The 18,403-nt window shown below is 43.2% G+C and overlaps 1 protein-coding gene across 3 annotated transcripts in view; it reads left to right on the forward strand.

Moving 5' to 3' along the window:
- PLCE1 (phospholipase C epsilon 1) overlaps nt 1–18,403 on the forward strand; it is a 324,484-nt gene that overhangs the window by 286,348 nt on the left and 19,733 nt on the right. For all 3 annotated transcript variants that reach the window (XM_059398158.1, XM_059398159.1, XM_059398160.1), the window contains 6 exons: nt 517–634; nt 4,963–5,094; nt 7,590–7,880; nt 12,460–12,623; nt 13,910–14,171; nt 16,855–16,973. In XM_059398158.1, the coding sequence (XP_059254141.1) occupies nt 517–634; nt 4,963–5,094; nt 7,590–7,880; nt 12,460–12,623; nt 13,910–14,171; nt 16,855–16,973 (1,086 nt within the window). The remainder of the gene's footprint in view (nt 1–516; nt 635–4,962; nt 5,095–7,589; nt 7,881–12,459; nt 12,624–13,909; nt 14,172–16,854; nt 16,974–18,403) is intronic.

Genomic DNA, 18,403 nt, shown 5'->3' on the forward strand with positions numbered 1-18,403 from the left:
AAGGAATTTCTAGAATTTTTAAAGTGTTTGGGATGACCAAGCCAATAAACAGGACCCAAACTGTTAAGTGTTCATGGAGGAATGATACAGAGAAAGGAAATCTAAATGAGATACCCAGATCCTGCCTTCAAGTACTTCACACCATGTAGACTCTGAGCAGATCTGCAGACACAGTTGCAGTAACACTGTTGGAGAGCCAGATAATAAAGCCAAAAATCTGAGCCCTAGAGATGCATACTCAAATCATGTCTCATTCAACAAACATGCACTGACTATTCCACATTTAAGACACTGGACTGTGCCCCAAGGGAAGATGAAGAATGAGTTAGGCTCATTGCTGGCTATCAGAAAGTTCTGACTCTGGGAAAGGTGTTGGGACTTTTGTGTGTAGATGGATACAGAGCGATGTGAAACACACTGAAGACATGAGAAAGGAACAGATAAAGATCTTTGGGGCTTCAGAGGTGGGTGGGCATTCACTTCCTGTGTAAACTGCTATCATTTTTCCCTTGATAGGTTTATGACATGGAATTGGGAGAAGAATTTTATCTTCCTCAGAATAAAAAGGAAAGCAGACAGATTGCACCAGAGCTTTCTGACCTTGTCATCTATTGCCAAGCAGTAAAATTTCCAGGTAAGTGTGGGCAGTATCATCTACAACATGTAAAGATACCAAAAGATAAAAATGTGCTGTTTATTTAATTGGACATTGCAAATGCTTTCAAAATAACCAAATTGTGTGACTGAAGTTACTGTTATTCCACCTTCTAAATATTTATTAATATTATTATTATTACTAATTACCTTTGATGTTCATGAGGAAAAATACCATAAAATGTTTGTTTTCTAGATACCATATCATTTCATAATAGCTAATAATAATGATAATAATAATATTCATAACATCTAATAGCTTAAATTTAGTAAGCCCTTCAGTAGCAGGCTTTGTGAGAAGTATTTGACCTATACAGTGTTACTGACTTCCTGATAATGCTGTGAGGTAGATGGGTTTATCCCCATTTTTAAATAAAATGAAATCTGAGAGAGACACATTGGTCCAAGGTTTCACAATGTATCACATGAAAGTGGTAGAGAAATTGACTTAAGCAAAAGGGAAATGTGCTGGCTCATGTATTGAAACATGAAGAGATATATAAGTTTCAGGTAGAGCTTGATCTAGGGCTTCTCCTTCCCCATTTCTCCCTCTGCTTCCTCTGGATTGGGCCTGTTGCTGCCGCAAGCTAACACCATGTTTCCAGATCAGCTTTCGTCTTACAGCCTTTTCCAGAAATTTCAGCACCCATTTGATTGTTTTCCGTTGAGTCCTTTGCCCATTCCTGAATCAGTGCCTGTGACCCTGTGACCTAGGGCCTATGGCACATTCCCCATCTCTGAGCTGGGTAGTGAGGCTCCACCCAAACCACAGGGCCAAGGGTGGGATTTCAGTGGGAGAGTAAGTTTCCCCAACTTGCTATTTCTAGAAGTACAGCAAACTTCATGATTCATCATTCATGAACCATTCATGAACCATTCCTCCCCCGAAAAACATGCATTTCAGTTAATACGAGGCAGAACTGTGATCCTGAAGCTTGTTTATTTCCAAAGCCCTGCTCTTAATCCTTGCACAACTCTGTCCCTCTTGTTGAGGGCTGATCTAAGTGCACTCACCCAATTGCATCCCACAAATGGGGCAGCAGGGGCTACAGGGCAAATAGGAGAGTCCATAAATATATGGAAGTCAGAAAAATTCATCTCCTTAGACTCTGAAAAAGGATACCCTTGTGCAAAATTTCTAAGGACAGGAGAGCAGCTGGAATCAGGAGATTCATCTAAATGTTGGGAAATGGGGTTTTTAACTTAGTCTGGAGCGAGTGGGTTAACAATTCAGGCCTGCATGGGAATGCAGATCCTGGCCTCCAGGGGCCTCCTATAGAGGCCCCACTTCTCACACTCTACTCTGCACACAGGACAAAAGGATTAGGCTAAAAATTAGGTAATAATGGTCTTTTCACACACATGGAAAAAAATCACAGATAGAACGTCCTCAGTTTCAAGTTTTCTCCCCCAAACTCTTTTTAAACTTTTGGCAGCTTCTGCTGCTTATCTGATAGCAAATGCCGTTGAGGAAGATATGAATTAATAAGTAGCAATCAGAGTTTTCAAAGAAATGTAAGAACCTAGCTATTTAGGTTTAGTTTCACAGAGTGTGACTTTCCGTCACGTAAGTACGATATGATCATATTTGCAGCTGGGGAAACCATACGTATGTGGGATAAAATCCTCTTCCTGCCAAGGAGCCTTGTGGCCTGCCTGTCCTTTATGATGGAACACGTGTGAGGACCACTGCCTTCACAAATCAAGAATCACTCACATGCTTACATTCGAGAATCACTGTCTCTCTTGTTCTTTATCAATTCAGGGGCCACCACACCCAAGCCATTCCACGGACTGTGTCTTTTCTTCTCAAGCACAGATTAAAGAGCACAAATTCCCAAAGATACTTGAAGTCACTGTGAAAGAAAGTTTCTGTACCAATAGAGAATTGTGGGAGAGCCAAAAGGTCACTGGGTCCAGCTTCTGACTCAAGGCACAGGCTAAGGGTTATTTGGCTTATGTTTAAAATTCCAAGAATGCTGGTTGTTTTTAAAGTGTTTATATAGCACATGTTCTTTATAGGTATACTACATTTAATTTTGTTTTGGGGTTTTTGTTTGCTTGTTTGTTTTCTGTGATTGAGGTTTCTTACCTTTTTTTCCCCCAAGTTTATTTCCTTTCAAAATTAACTAAACCATGCTACCAGAATCATTGTCCTAAGAGATTCTAAATATTTATGGTTATTATGCTTTGTTTCGTTGCTCATTGGGAAAACGCCATAAAATGTTTATTTCACTACACTATCCACTTTGATTTTGCTACATTACCAATTTCAGTGCATCTCCCCTTTACCTTTGCAAGTCCCTTCCAAGGAGCCACATGCAAAAAAAAACTTCAGAGCAGTGAGGCACCACGAAGATCATGTGGTATGACCTTCCCCAGAAATAAAATTAATTTCCTCACGACCATGAACCTGCTTCAGTGGCAGAACTCAACTCCTTAGTGACCTTGACAGGACAGTTACATAACTTCTCTGCACTTCCAATTCCTTATCTGGAAAAAAAAAAAAAAAAAGACATAGTATGTCCTAACTTGCAGGATGGTGATAAAAATTAGCAGCAAAGAGCACCTGGGTGGCTCAGTGGGTTAAAGCCTCTGCCTTGGGCTCAGGTCATGATCCCAGAGTCCTGGGATCGAGCCCCTCATGGGGCTCTCTGCTCAGCAGGGAGCCTGCTTCCCCCCTCTCTGCCTGCCTCTCTGCCTACTTGTGATCTCTGTCTGTCAAATAAATAAATAATATTTTAAAAAATAAGCAGCAAAGTATATGATGTGATTAGCACACTATCTAAAGAAGAATTGGCTCTCTGGGAGTGGTGGTTGTTGTCATTGGTAAATGGGCCAACAGGGCAGAAAAAGGCTCTTTGTTACTCTTTCAGTTACTTCTCTGGGCCTCCCCAGATTCATTCCCTTTTCTTGACCACCCAGCCCTTGTTTTCTTTCTTTCTTACCCCAAGGGAATGACCGGGTTCTTCACAAAAGGGCCCACATGCCCTTTGACGCATGCCAGGATGTGTGCAAAAACACCAGAATGTCAAATAAATAAATAAATAATCTTAAAAAAAAAAAAAAAAAAAACACGCCAGAATGAACAGGCCCCTTCCTCTAGCCCCTTGGGAGAAAACCTGCTGTTAGATCTTTATGCACAGGGCAAAATTCACACAAAATTTTAAAAATAAATCATGAGAACCTCCTAGTCCAAGTGTGTGCATCTTTGTGGTTACAGATACTTAAGAGGAAAAAAAAAATTAGAAGCCCCACAGCTGCTATGAACTGAGCACTTTCTCTGAGCAAGACACTCTACAGAGTGTATGTCTGCACATGAGCTCATTCAGCCCTAACCATGACCCTTTTACAGGTGAGGAGAGAGTGATGCTGAGAGGCTAAGTCATTTATGTGAGGTGACACCACTAGGAACAGGGTGTGAACCCCAGGGTCTGTGCTCTTATTAAGCACCGCCTTAGCCTGTCTTTGCTGATGTTCTTGGAAGGTGTATTTTCATCTCAAAGAGGACCTTCTGACCACTGCTTCAGCTGAAGGAGTGACTTTCTAGTGTTATAGTTGTACACGCTGAAGGGTTTGTGGGTGCAACTCTGGCTTTGTGGGTGCTTTTAAAGGACTCTCCCTGCACTGGAGCCAGGTCCGCCTTCATTTCCTCATTCAGCAAAACCCTATGAAGTTCCTGCTGACCCCCGGGCTCTGTGCCAGGCAGGAAGGGTCAGGATCAGGAGTAAGCAAGAGAAGCCATGAACCATCAGGATCATCACCACAGCATTTCCCACCAAACCCTCAGGCTAACCTTGTGAGCAAGTACCAGTCATCGCACCCATTTCATGGATAAGGAAACTGAGGAACGGAGAAGGGAGGCGTTAAGCCAACCTGCCACTAGCAGTAACTGAACCAGACAGTGTGACGCTGAAGCTCAGGCTTTGACTCATTCTTTCATCGCTCTGAGTTGAGACATTAGGTTCTGATAATTAAATACTGACCAGGGAACTTTCTTTTCCTACACGTTTTCAAAATCTTTCTGGTGTACAATCAAATGGGTGTGTGTACGTGTGTGTGTGTGTGTGTGTGTGTGTGTGTGTGTGATTTTGTGATGATCTTGCCACATTTGCCTCCAGAGACAGAGAAGCTTTGCTACCATGCCTGCAATGCTATTATTAACTACACTAAAAATGCTAGTAGGTCTTCTGTCCCGGGGCTGCAAGGGAGTAGTAGGACTTCAAAATAAACAGTAACGGGGATGGAAAATGTTGAGTTCCCTTGCTTGTAGTTTTTGGCTTATTTATTTTCATTTTATGGGAACAGGCCTGTCAACTCTAAATGCATCTGGCTCTAGCAGAGGAAAAGAAAGGAAAAGCAGGAAGTCCATTTTTGGCAACAATCCGGGCAGAATGAGCCCTGGGGAGACAGCATCGTTTAACAAAGCATCTGGAAAAAGTAAAGTCACCTTCTTCCAATATTTTGGCCCAATTCTGCATGCTGGATGATTCCAATGCTTGACCGTCTAAGCACTTCCCTTGAACTTTAATTTCTTTTTTTATGTTCATGAATGTTGTGTTATCTAAGTGTGATACCAATATATTTTAAATTACAAATTTACACTCTTAACTTCCTAAAAAATAACATTTCACTGAAGACGTTCTAATAGTGTTTGCCTCAAAAGTAAAAATTGGAGCCACCTTGGAACATTCTAGTTGTTCTTGGAACTCTTCATCCTTATAACTCTTCATCCTTATAACTTCAGAAGATATATCCATTTTATTTCTAATTACTTTTTATTATAAAAGTAATAAATTCCCATAGTTAAAAACCCAAACTTTTCAGAGTATTATTAAAATTCCTTTCCACTCTCCATGTCCCAGTTCTATTCCCCAGAGGTAACCACTGTTAAGTTTATTGTGTTTTGTTCAAGAAAAATAAGATTCTTTTTAAGATAATCCAAATGGGATATAACTGAACATACTTGGATAACATTTTTTCTTGAGGTCAAATTTGTATATAACATTATATTAGTTTCATGTGTACAACATAGTAATTTGGTCTTTGTATGCACTGCAAAGTGATTCCCACAATAAATCTAGTCAGTTACCATCCATCACCATACATTTAACCCCCTTCACCCACCCTTCAATAACCCCCTTCAATAACCACCAATCTGCTCTCTGTATCCAGGAGATTTGCTTGGTTTTCTGTGTTTGTTTTGTTTTTTATATTTCACATATGAGTGAAATCATGTGGTACTTGTCTTTCCCTGACTTATTTCACTTAACATTATATCCTCAAAATCCATCCATGTTGTTACAAATGGTGGGATCTCCTTCATTTTTATGGCTGAGTAGTATTTTGCTGTGTATATGTATACCATGTCTTCCTCATCCATTCATCCTTCACTGGACACTTAGGTTGTTTCTATATTTTGGCTGTTGTGAATAATGCTACAGTGAACATTGGGGTGTGTGTATCTTTTGGAATTGATGTTTTTATTTTTTTCAGAGAATTATATCAGAATTGGTTTAGCTGGATCATATAGGAGTTCTATCTTTAATTTTTTGAGGAAATTCCCTACTGTTTTCCATAGTGGCTGCACCAGTTTGCCTTCCCACCAACAGTGTGTGGAGTTTCCCTTTTCTCTACATCCTCTCCCACACTCGTTATTTCCTGTCTTTTTGATAATAGCCATTCTACCAGGTGATATCTCATTGTGGTTTGGGTTTCCCTTTCCTTGGTGATTATTGATGTTCATATTCCCAGGTGCCTATTGGCCCTCTGTGTGTCTTCTTTGCAAAAATGTCTGCTTAAATCCTCTGTCCATTTTTTAAACAAATGGATTTTTTTTTTTTTGCTCCTGAGTTATTTGAGTTCTTTATACACTTCAGCTATTAATCCCTTATCAGATATATGATTTGCAAATATTTTTCTCCCATTCAGTAGATTCACTGTGCAGAAGCATTTCAGTCTGATCTAGTCCCACTTGCTTATTTTTCCTTTTGTTGCCTTTAATTTTGGAGTCAGATCCAAAAATTCAACACCAAGATTGATGTGAGGAAGCTTATTGCCTTTGTCTTCGTCTAAGAGTTGTGTGGTTTCAGGTCTTACATTCAAGTCTTTAAACAACTTCAATTTAATTTTTTGTGTATGGTGTAAGATAATGGTCTAGTTTCATCCTTTTTGCAGGTAGATATCCAGTTTTCCCAACACCATTTACTGACGAGACAGTCCTTTCCCTGTTGTATATTCTTGGCTCTGTTGTCACAAATTAATTGACTGTATTTATGTGGGTTTATTTCTAGGCTCTCTATTCTGTTTCATTGATCTGTGTGTCTGCTTTTATGCCGATACCATATTACTGTGATTACTATAACTTTGTAGTATAGTTTAAAATCAGGGAGACCTGTATAACTTTTATACTTGCTGTAACTTTCCTCATAGCTTTCTATGCATATCTACCTTATTCTCCTTAATGCTCCCATGGTGTTCTGTTGTGTGGATAGACTGTCCTTTATTTAACTGCTTCCTTGCATTTAGGTTGCTTTCTAGGGGGTGGGGGTGGGGTGGTAATGGCAGAAGTTTGGAAGTTTTCGGTTTTGGGGTTTGGTTTTGTTTTGCCATTTTAAAGAAAAAAACAGTGCTAGAGTGAACACCCTTGGGGGTGTGTGGTGGTGTATTTGTGCAAACTTATCCACAGAATAGATGAGATACCGAGGCAGAGGACTTCTGGGCTTTTGATTTAAATTAGCGTTGTTACACTCATCTTAAAACACACTCGCTACCATTTTGTTTCAAGGCAATGGACTAGCTCACAAGAAACAGGCAAGATGTATTCCGATGTGTTACGTGTTATGATTGCCTATTAGGATGTTGTTCAGGTTTATCTTTCTAAAAATTTGTAAAGTTTTCTGCACTAATCTGAGGCTAATCTTTTGGGGGTTTAGGTTCCTGTGAAGGAATGCGGCAGGCCTGGGAGGAATCTTCTTCCCCCCTGAACCCAACCACATCCCTCAGCGCTATCATTAGAACTCCCAAATGTTACCATATCTCATCGCTGAATGAAAATGCCGCCAAACGTCTGTGTCGCAGGTATTCTCAGAAACTGATCCAGCATACCGCCTGTCAGCTGCTGAGGACCTACCCGGCTGCCACCCGCATCGACTCCTCCAACCCCAATCCCCTCATGTTCTGGCTCCATGGGATTCAGCTCGTGGCGCTCAACTACCAGACAGATGGTAATGGGCCTGCTTCCCCCAGAAGGGTGCCTCCCCACCTCTCTCCCCTGCGTCTTATGTTTCAGCAAATGTAGTGCAACAAGCAAGATTGTTTGAAGGGGGCCAGATTCCACACGGGGCACACCATATGCAAGGGGTAGACTACAGAGGACTGAAAACAGAAGTGAATTTGATAAGGAATTGTGCCCTGGATGTTTTGATTAAGGCAAAAGATAAGAACCATGAAACAGCCCCTAATTATCTCCTGTTCCTGCCCCCTTTCTAAAAGCATTTTCTTAAACATTTGACTGCTCTTGATAGGGCTGTGTCCAATTTGTTTTTAAAGATCTTTGAGGTAGAGATTTTCTCATACCCTTTAGTAAGTTCTCTTGCTAAGCTTTTGTTCTTGCTGTGAAAAAGTAGTGTGGCTTCAAACACTTGGCACGTTAAAATCATTAGAGCTTCTTGTCTTCCCTTTGAGATTGAGTTAGAGAATAATGGTGGGTGTTCTAGGAGTGGCTAACACAAAGAAAACCAGAGTGAACCACATGAACAGAGAGAGTAATGTCTGTGTTTCCCCACTGGGGATGAGACTCTCCTAACCAGGGAACCGATGAGACCTAAAACTCCAGGTAAGAGCTACCATTGACGGCAGGCTCACCACGCACCAGGCACTGTGCTGAATTCTTGGACCCCCTCCCATTATCTCATTTAATCTTCACAGCAACCCTACAAGGTAGGTACTTTTAGGATCCCCATTTCTCTGATGAGCAAACCAAGGCACAGAGCAGTTAATTTGTTCCACATGACAGAATGATTTATAATAATAGATTCAAGGATTATGGGAGTTTAGAGGATAAAGTGTTTTGTGTCCACTTGATTGGGGGAGGAGTGAGGAAGCTACAGAGGATGAGGAAAGAGTAAAAGAGAAATGTTTAAGTGTTTTCTAAAAGCTCATTCAAAAACCAGAGTCTTTCCTTTGAAGAGTAAAGCTGCCTCCCCATTCCTCTCACGTGAACCGAATCAGATCCTCACTAACCGTGCTGACCTATCAGCACAGCCCTGTCTCCAGCCAAGTTCAAACCACAGCGTTAGTCCTGGGGCCACCAAGCAGCCTGGCACTGGTGCCAACAGGGTCCGTCTGTGGTTGACCCCACAGATATATGGTCTCAGATACCAGCCCTGTCTTTATGCCCCTTAATATTTGTTTCTTTCAGTTGATACTAAGTAAGCCAATGCAAGTGAAGTACCATACTTAACATAGTGCCTGGCACATAGAAAGCATTCCACAAACATTAACTGTCGTAAGTGTTTTTTGATAAGTTATGAAAACAGTATGATTTGGACTCACAAGTGGAAATAATAATGAAATATTTTCAAAGTTGTAAAAATTTCTTTTCAATCTGTCCCAAGTGGCTTGTGGGTTCACATCTCTGGCCCTGTCCTTAGCCCTGTGTCCACTGGTCCCCTTGGTTATTATGATCCTGAAATATTTTAAGTAAACTGAAATAACTAGCAAAATGGTTTTCTCAAGGAAATGGAAATACATTTGGTTTGGGATGTGTCCTTTCTCCTGAAGTGCCAAAGCTGCTGCAGACATACTGGCTACGCTGACAGCAGAGGGAGCCACGGCTGAAGGGGACACAGCCCCTCCTTCAGCCCCCCACAGTCTGAACCATGCACTGAGCTTGCCGCAAGGCCTCCACTCACCCCAGAAGGTTTATCTTCTGTCCCCAGTCAAGCCAGAGAGTTTGTTGGAGCTCCTGCACTCAGAGGGGGTAGATGGCTGTGTTATGCAGTCCATCAAGTTTCTCTGCAAAACCTTCCAGCTCCCAGGGCGGGAGCCATATCTACTCTCTTGATTTCAATACAGCAAGCAATGATAAACATCTCCTCACACTGCACAGAGCATGAGCTACACGCAGTGTCAGGGTGTTCATCTGTAAAATGTTCATCTGTAGTCCTCTTTCCTCAAATTGAGGGTGGAGCCACGTCATAACCTGCACACACTAGGTGCTCAATAAATGCTTGCTGCACTGAGCCGAAACAGATTGTCTCTATTAGCCCTGCTGCAGTCTGAACCTGTGGTTCATGATTTTTGGTCCAGATCTCTCTACTTCTCTGTGGATGTGAGTCCAATAGATAAGAGCCAACATTGGAATCATTATTTTTAATTTTTGAAAAGAATTTCTAAGCTATGGAGTGCTTGATTTTCCATGAAATGCCCCAACCAAAAAACAGAGCCCCCTCCCGTTGTCCCTTTAGTCTCCAGATATTTTCTATGGATCTCATCTACCTTACCACTTTCTGAATTTCAGAGAACTCTGATGCCACAAAGGGGTGTCCGTAGACTTAGGCTGATCTCTTCCCAGGAACTCTAATAGCTCCTTCAGCTCCTGGAATATGTACAGTTATCTAGAACCAGGAGTAGCCCACGTCTCCTCAATAAAACCAACTCTTGAGCTGGGAAACTCACCTGAAGCTGGTGTGCAGACAGACCCTTGTTGTTGCTGGCAACAGTCCTGCAACACTCTTTCCCATCTGGAGCAGAACATATTCTGCATCATGTCCTAGGACCTACAAGTATATAGACCTTCAGCCCTAGTCCAAAGACAAGCTTCCAGTAATATTCATTATGCTTTCTTGATCACACTCTTTATGATGACTTTTCCGGCCCCAAAATATAGGGAAAATATTATGAGAATGGTGTCTAGTTACTATGGAGTTTTTAAAAGAATGGAAGACTTTAAGGTGATGCTATGCTTGATCTGCCATCACATGCATTGACTAAGAGGGATGATGGGGTTAGACAGATTCCTGCGTACTCTGTCCATTGGTTAGAACCAGGGTTTTAAAACTATATCCCTAGATGAAGATCTGGGACCAGCCGTAGGACCAGAGAAGGACTGGGCTTGAAGGTCCCACCTTTATCCCAACTGAGCACCTCCACGTGGATCTGTTTTACAAAGTGGATCACCAAATGGGATTTTAGTTAAGACAAAGCACTTCCAGATTTTGGAAAGCTGTAAGGATAGACATATCACTAATGCCATCAGACTTCAAACCCAAATGGCTGTTGATATCATAGTCATATTTAATGATTACTGTTTATTGAGCACCTTCTGTGTGCCATGTGTCAGGGTAGGGACCTTCCCTCATCATCTCATTTATCTTTATGACACCCCTTGAGATATAGACTACATGGCTTCAGCGGTTCAGACTCAGTAGTTAACAATAGTATACATTACAAGGTTTGGAAGTTAAGCTGGGTCAGGCTGCTCAAGTGTGAACGCCAACTCACCACTCACAAGCCACGTGCCTTGAATTTGTTCATTTCTTGTGCCTTGGTTTCTTCATCATAAAAATGAAAATACTAACAGAAGCTACCCCATGGGCTATGGAGGCACTGATGCACACACGGTGCTTCACACAGGGGCTGGTGCACGGGAAGGGCACAGGGAGTGGAAGCTGCTCTCATTTCATGAGGAACATTTCTCCATTTCATGTTTACCAGCTGAGTGAGCTAGTTTGCTTCCCTCCATTGTCTCAATGAATCAGTCACATGGGGACCAGATTGAGCCTGAGAGGTGGGGTCCAGAGTGCTAATTTTGTAGCTAAGGAGGCTGAGGCCCCTGGAGCTTTCATGTGTCTAAGACATCTTCCCCCCAACAATTCCTGCACATGGCCCCAGCCAACCCCCATGAACATGGAAAAAAGTTACACACGAGACGAGTGAAGGCCAACTTCTCCTTGCTCCACGGTGCTGACCACACTTTTCCTTGATGTGGGTCCATGTAGCAAGTTCACTCTGCACAGGGGAGGAATCTATCAGAGAGAACATTTGTCAGGTGTGTCTCATAAACTGCTCATTTGGGCCACTTTTATACAGACTTGTGCCATTAGATGAGCCTTTGAATGTGGAAGAGGCTGCAAGTGCAGGGGTCCAGTCGTTCATCAGAGAACATGCCAAATAAAATTTGGCCACCAGACACTGGAAGCTGTTGTGAGAGCTCCAGGCGTTTATGACTGAGGGGACTGGGGACATGATGGAAGTACATTTCATAAGGAAGTACTATTATTTAAAAAAAAAAAAAAAAAGAGGTAGACGTATTGCGATTTATGGGTTGAAACTGAGATTTCAAAGACAATTTTTTAATTTTTCTGGCTATTCTCCTCACCTTTCTTGTATTCCTAATATTTCATCTTCTTTTTGAAAAAGCCAGGATTATTCATACAATTGTCTGCAATGTTTGGTGCTTGGGGATAAGAAAATGCCATTATCCCCTTCCAAAATTCAGTACAAAATGAGGTATTTCACGGATTTTTCTGGATGGGTGTTGTGAATTTTTATTTGCATGAGTTTTTAAGTGGCAAAATGTGGGATGGAGCGTGAGCTCCGCAGAGGCTGATCCCGCGTCTCGTCACCGGCTGTGCCTCGGGTGCGGTCGGCACACAGTCTATGCCGTGAATGTATAGTTATCTCTTCTTCATGCTTCAGCTTAGGGGAAAATGGATCCGAAGTTCTTTTGAGCTTGAAAGTAAATGTGTGAGATGACGCGTGAGCCACCAAGTAACAAGCAATTTTTACTTTATTTTGCAGATCTCCCCTTACATTTAAATGCTGCCATGTTTGAGGCCAACGGTGGCTGTGGCTATGTTCTGAAACCCCCAGTTCTGTGGGACAAGAACTGTCCCATGTATCAAAAGTTTTCACCCTTGGAAAGAGACCTGGACAACATGGAGCCTGCCGTCTATTCCTTAACTGTAAGCATGGCCTCTGTTGTCAGAATATAGTAAGATCTATAAGACTTCCTGAATATGAACTGGTCTTGAATTCAAGGCATTGCAAAGGTCTTGTGTCACAGTCTTGTTCATGCAGATTTTGTTCCCAAAAGAATATCTTTACCTCTCAGAAAGCAGTGGCTCTGGTTTCGATACGCTTTCACCAGGCCCTGTATCTGCGAGAGCCCAGTTGGTGAAATTTTGAGGTCCCGGCTTCACCTGCATATTGATGATGGATTCTGTCCTCCTGCCCCTGATCATCATAACTATGAGTGGATCCCATAAACGCTGAGCTCCTGGTTAGAGCAGATCATCTTAAACTCTGATAAGTCCTTACAAGATCAGATCAAGATCAGACAGGCCTCAATATACAAATCAATTAAACACCTTTTCTCCTTGCAGATTAACTATCATTCCTGGGCCTCTCCTTACTCCTTTTATTACCTAGTTAAGTAGTCATCAGAACTCCAGAGGCTGACCCCAACAGCTGAGCCCCAGTAGCTCAATACCCAGACTTATTCCCTGTTCTTTCACTCCTACTTAGTTGATAGAGAAACAAAACTGCCAGATGGTGATAGAAAAATCAGGGAGGGACGAAGCTACCTCTTCTCTCCATCTTCACATCTTGTCTGGCTGGCTGCAAAGGAAGACTGTCATGCAGACTGTGTTCCTGATACCTCAGAGCCCCAGGGGATCCCACTCACATGTGTTCCTCCCTCCCAAACTGCTTTTTGCTGGCCCCAAGATCAGGGCAGCCGCCCCTTTCTGTTTGAGCCTTTCAGCTGGAATCAAGTATAGCTCCATCTACTTACAGAAGGCTGTGGGTTAATTTTTAACAACATTCCCTGGGACTTGCGTCAAAATTCAACTCTTCGTGACAAAGATTTGGGGTATATCAAATATATCCACCTAAAACCTTTTGAACAGAATGTTAGTACGATTCTCAGTTACATTGCCCGCGGTCCCTTTTCTCTTGCTTTCTTGAGAAATGCAATCATCTTGATTGCTTAGTTTTTGAAAGTAGTTTGTCATTTTCATAGTTGAAGGTTATGGTCAGGTGAATTCTGTGGACAAATTAGGCTTTCACTTGATGTGATGTGATGACCCAATTACAATCACTTTTTTTTTTTTTTTTTAGCAACTTTATTAACCATTTACCACACTCATCCCAGAGTGTTCCCTGTCGTCTTGGAGGGAAGTGATGAGGCATAGAGGTTGCTCTGTTTCTTTGACATCTTGGGTGACTTGGATCCTTTTCTCTTCCTCAGATCGTCTCTGGTCAAAACGTGTGTCCAAACAGCAGCACGGGGAGCCCGTGCATCGAAGTCGACGTCCTGGGCATGCCCCTGGACAGCTGCCACTTCCGCACAAAGCCCATCCACCGGAACACTCTGAACCCCATGTGGAACGAACAGTTTCTCTTCCGGGTTCACTTTGAAGACCTCATATTTCTTCGTTTTGCGGTTGTGGAAAACAACAGCTCGGCTGTGACTGCTCAGAGAATCATCCCACTCAAGGCTTTAAAACGAGGTAGAATATAATCATTAAAATGCTAATCATTAGTGTGGCTACCTGATGGATGCCCCGGACTTTTTGGTGCTCTTCCTACCACTGTGTGTGTGTGTGTGTGTGTGTGTGTGTGTGTGTGTGTGTAAAAGTTCCATAGTACATAGTTAAAATAAGAGGCACAAAGTAATAATACAGATTTGAACACTGTTGAAGCACATTTCAGAAGAGGTTTTTCTTTTACATCATCCTAAAATCACACATATTGACCACATCCCGTAAGAGCGCAGCCTCTGCTTCTGCTCGTGTGGGGAGGAGTGTTTGTACTCCCGTTCCCACATACCCCTTCCCAGTAGCACCCACCACAGCCTGGCATGTTTAGAGCAGGGACTGACGTTCGGAGAGGAGCCCGAGGGGCGCCAGGTGGCTCAGTCGGTAAGAGCAGGGGACTCTTGTTCTTGGGGTCCTGAGGTGAAGCCCTACGGTGGGTCTAGAACTTACATTAAAAAGTTTTTTTAATTATGGGGCACCTGGGTGGCTCAGTGGGTTAAGCCGCTGCCTTCGGCTCAGGTCATGATCCCAGGGTCCTGGATCGAGTCCCGCATCGGGCTCTCTGCTCAGCAGGGAGCCTCCTTCCCTCTCTCTCTCTCTTTCTCTCTCTCTGCCTGCCTCTCTGTCTACTTGTAATCTCTGTCTGTCAAATAAACAAATAATAAAATCTTTAAAAAATAAAAAGTTTTTTTTAATTAAAAAAGCAAAAAACAGAGAGAGAGGAGAGGAAAGGAGCCTGAGAGGAGGTGGGCTGAGGTATGCTTGTGGCATCATCAGGCTGTGGTGGGAGTAGGCTCCAGCCTCATCCAGGGGCAGAACCTGGGGTGGGTGTTGGGGCAGAGCAGGGGTGGTTGGAGAATGCTGAGCACCGGCTGGGGCTGTTGGCCTGAGGTGGTTCGGCCTCACCAGGGACTCTTGGTAATAAAATGCGGATTCTGACTCAGTAGGTCTGGGGCAGGGCGTGAGATTCTGCATGGCTAACAAGCCCCCAGGGATGCTGACCCTGCTGGTCTGCTCTGAGTACCAAGGTTCTAGTACATGCTTCTTCCCACAACCACACTCCAACTGCCACAAGCATGTGACAGGCTCCTACAGTTTCTGCTTTCCCCACTATACAAGCAGCCCTCGGTCATTGCCTTAGTCAGCTCCAGCCACTATAACAGAGCACCGCAGATGGGGGGCTTAGACAGCAGATGTGTCTTTCCTACAGTTCTGCAGACCAGCGTGTTGGCAGGATTGGTTTCTCCCAAGGCCTCTCTCCCTTGCTTGCAGATGGCCACCTTCTTGCTCTGTCCTCACATGGTCATCCCTCAGTCTGTAGTGTGTGGCTGGTGTCTCTCTGTGTCTTTGTGCTAATCTCTTTGTAGAAGGACACCAATTGTACTGGTTTAGGGCTCACCCTGATGACCCATTTTAACTTCCTAAAGGCCCTAACGCTCTTTAAAAACCCTACCTCCAGATACAGTCACATTCTGAGGTCCCAGGAGTTAGAGCTTTAACATAAGAATTTGGAGAAGACAATTCGGTTCATAACAGTCATTACAGAAATGTGAGAAAGTACAGAGAAGCAAAAACAATTCTTTTTAACCATCCATTCCCCATCCAAAATCATCACTTTTGGTGTATTTCTTTTGCAGACTTTATTTCTCTGCCCATGTATTTATATACTATACATAACATGCATACATATACATATTACATAATGTATTTTTTTAAAGATTTTATTTATTTATTTGACACACAGAGATCACAAGTAGGCAGAGAGGCAGGCAGAGAGAGAGAGAGAGGGAAGCAGGCTCCCTGCTGCACAGAGAGTCTGATGCGGGGCTCGATCCCAGGGCAGTATGATCATGACCTGAGCCTAAGGCAGAGGCCTAACCCACTGAGCCACCCAGGCACCCCATAATGTATATTTTTAACAAATAGGCTTCCTACTAATCTTAGTGCTTCACACCTTACTGTTTCACTTCCTGGTGTATGTAGGGTGTGACTTTTCATGTTGACAGCCATGCATCTTCATTACCACATTTACTGGCTGCATGTTATTCCATTTTGTACGAACATTCAAACCATAACTTACTTAGCCAACCCCCTATTGTTGGAATATTATCCCTAAAACTGTTCTAAAAGGGAATATTTGTAGAATGGTAACTGTAGATGACTTGATACAGAGGTGGTCAGGTTTTCCTAGTATATTTTATTTGAGTTTAGGATTTTCGCTTTGAGTCTACGTTAAAAACAGTACCTAGGTGGGGCGCCTGGGTGGCTCAGTGGATTAAAGCCTCTCTGCCTTCAGCTCAGGTCATGATCCCAGAGTCTCTGCTCTGCAGGGAGCCTGCTTCCTCCTCTCTCTCTCTGCCTGCCTCTCTGCCTACTTACGATCTCTGTCTGTCAAATAAATAAATAAAATCTTTAAAAAAAGAAAAAGAAACAGTACCTAGGCAAGTTAGTTACCGCTCAGTGATCCAGAACTGTCCCCAGGGACAGCAGTCTGCTGAGGAAAAGGCAACTCTTGGCTGCGTGCCTGCTGCCACTCCCCACCCATCGCCAAGGCCTGATTTCCACCGACCGTTGACTGCCCTCCCCGGGGTGGTCTCCTGGAAAGAGCTCTGGGGTGCGTGGCTAACAGGCTTCTCCCAATTCTGCATTATTCCAGGTTATCGGCATCTTCAGCTGCGAAACCTCCACAATGAAGTCTTGGAAATCTCTAGTTTATTCATAAACAGCAGAAGGATGGAAGAAAACTCCTCCAGCAGTGCTGTGCCGGCCTCTTTGGTAATGAAGTTCTATTTCACTCAGCATTAATAACTCCATTAGAGTTATTAATTAGGTAGCAATGGAAGTAATAGTAACAATAACATCCAGCCCTTCACACTTTCCACCTATACTGACTCAGTTAATCCTCTCAATAACTTTGTGAAATAAATATTGATACCATCTCCACTCCATAGATGAGGAAGGTCAGAGCTAAGATATCTGAGGTCACACAGTGATAAATCCAAGTTATTCTAGTGCCAAAGCCCATACTCTTTTTTTTAAATTTTTTATTTCTTATTAACATATAATGTATTATTAGCCCCAGGGGTACAGGTCTGTGAATCGCCAGGTTTACACACTTCACAGCACTCACTATAGCACATACCTTCCCCAATGTCCATAACCCCACCACCCTCTCCCTACTCCCCTTCCGTGGTAACCCTCAGTTTGTTTTGTGAGATTAAGAGTCTCCTACGGTTTTTCTCCCTCCTGATTCCATCTTGTCTCATTTTTTTCTTTCTTACCCCCCTAGCCCCCCACTTTGCCTCTCAACTTCCTCATATCAGAGAGATCATATGATAATTGTCTTTCTCTGACTGACTTAGTTCGCTCAGCATAATACCCTCCTGTTCATCCATGTCGTTGCAAATGGCAAGATTTCTTTTTTTTTTTTAATTTTTGATTTTTTACAAAGTCCATATTCTTAATAAGTACATGATGGTGCCTGCCAGGGAGGTGAACCCAAAATAACAACATGGGGAAAAGACTAATCAAGCCAAGCTTGGGGAGTTGCACCATCGGCCCTCTTGGAAATGGGGGAGGAACACCACAGAGAGGAGCACCATTGCAGACTCTCCATCTTAACAAGCTCCCCAGGCCCACTGAAGTTCGAGAACCACTGGACCAGCACTCACCCCAGTAATGCAGGGTTGTTTACTTAAACAAGTAGCACTGCTTTAATTAACTGGATGATTCCATGACCTTGCCCTTTAGAGGTGAATTTTAAAGGGTGCCTGATGATTACCTCTTTACATGTTTGATAACCCGTTCACCGTTGGAGCAATCTTAACCTTCAACATAGCGCTAACAACCTGTGGAAAGGCACTGTGTATGCTCACAAATGGCACTGGCTTGGGCTCCTGGCAATCCCCCAGCTCTCTTCTCTGCTTCTCCTCCCCTCACCTCGTCACTATCTTCTTTCTCTGTCCTGATCTCATTTCCTTCAGTGTGTGGTCAAGGTCAAGGACAGCACCTTGGCCAAGATGGAGGGATACTATTGCTGGTACGTGGTCGGAGGACTGGGAAGCAGGGGCAGGGCTGCCTGGTACCAAAGGGCAAGAATCACATGTTTTTCACTGAGGAGAGGCAGGACTTTGTGCCGGATTCAGGGTCGGTCGTCCTCGAAACCTGTTAGCACTGAAGATGCCACACGTGCCGTGAATGAACCA

The sequence above is a fragment of the Mustela nigripes genome, chromosome 4 (assembly GCF_022355385.1).
Source record: "Mustela nigripes isolate SB6536 chromosome 4, MUSNIG.SB6536, whole genome shotgun sequence".
NCBI lineage: Eukaryota > Metazoa > Chordata > Mammalia > Carnivora > Mustelidae > Mustela > Mustela nigripes.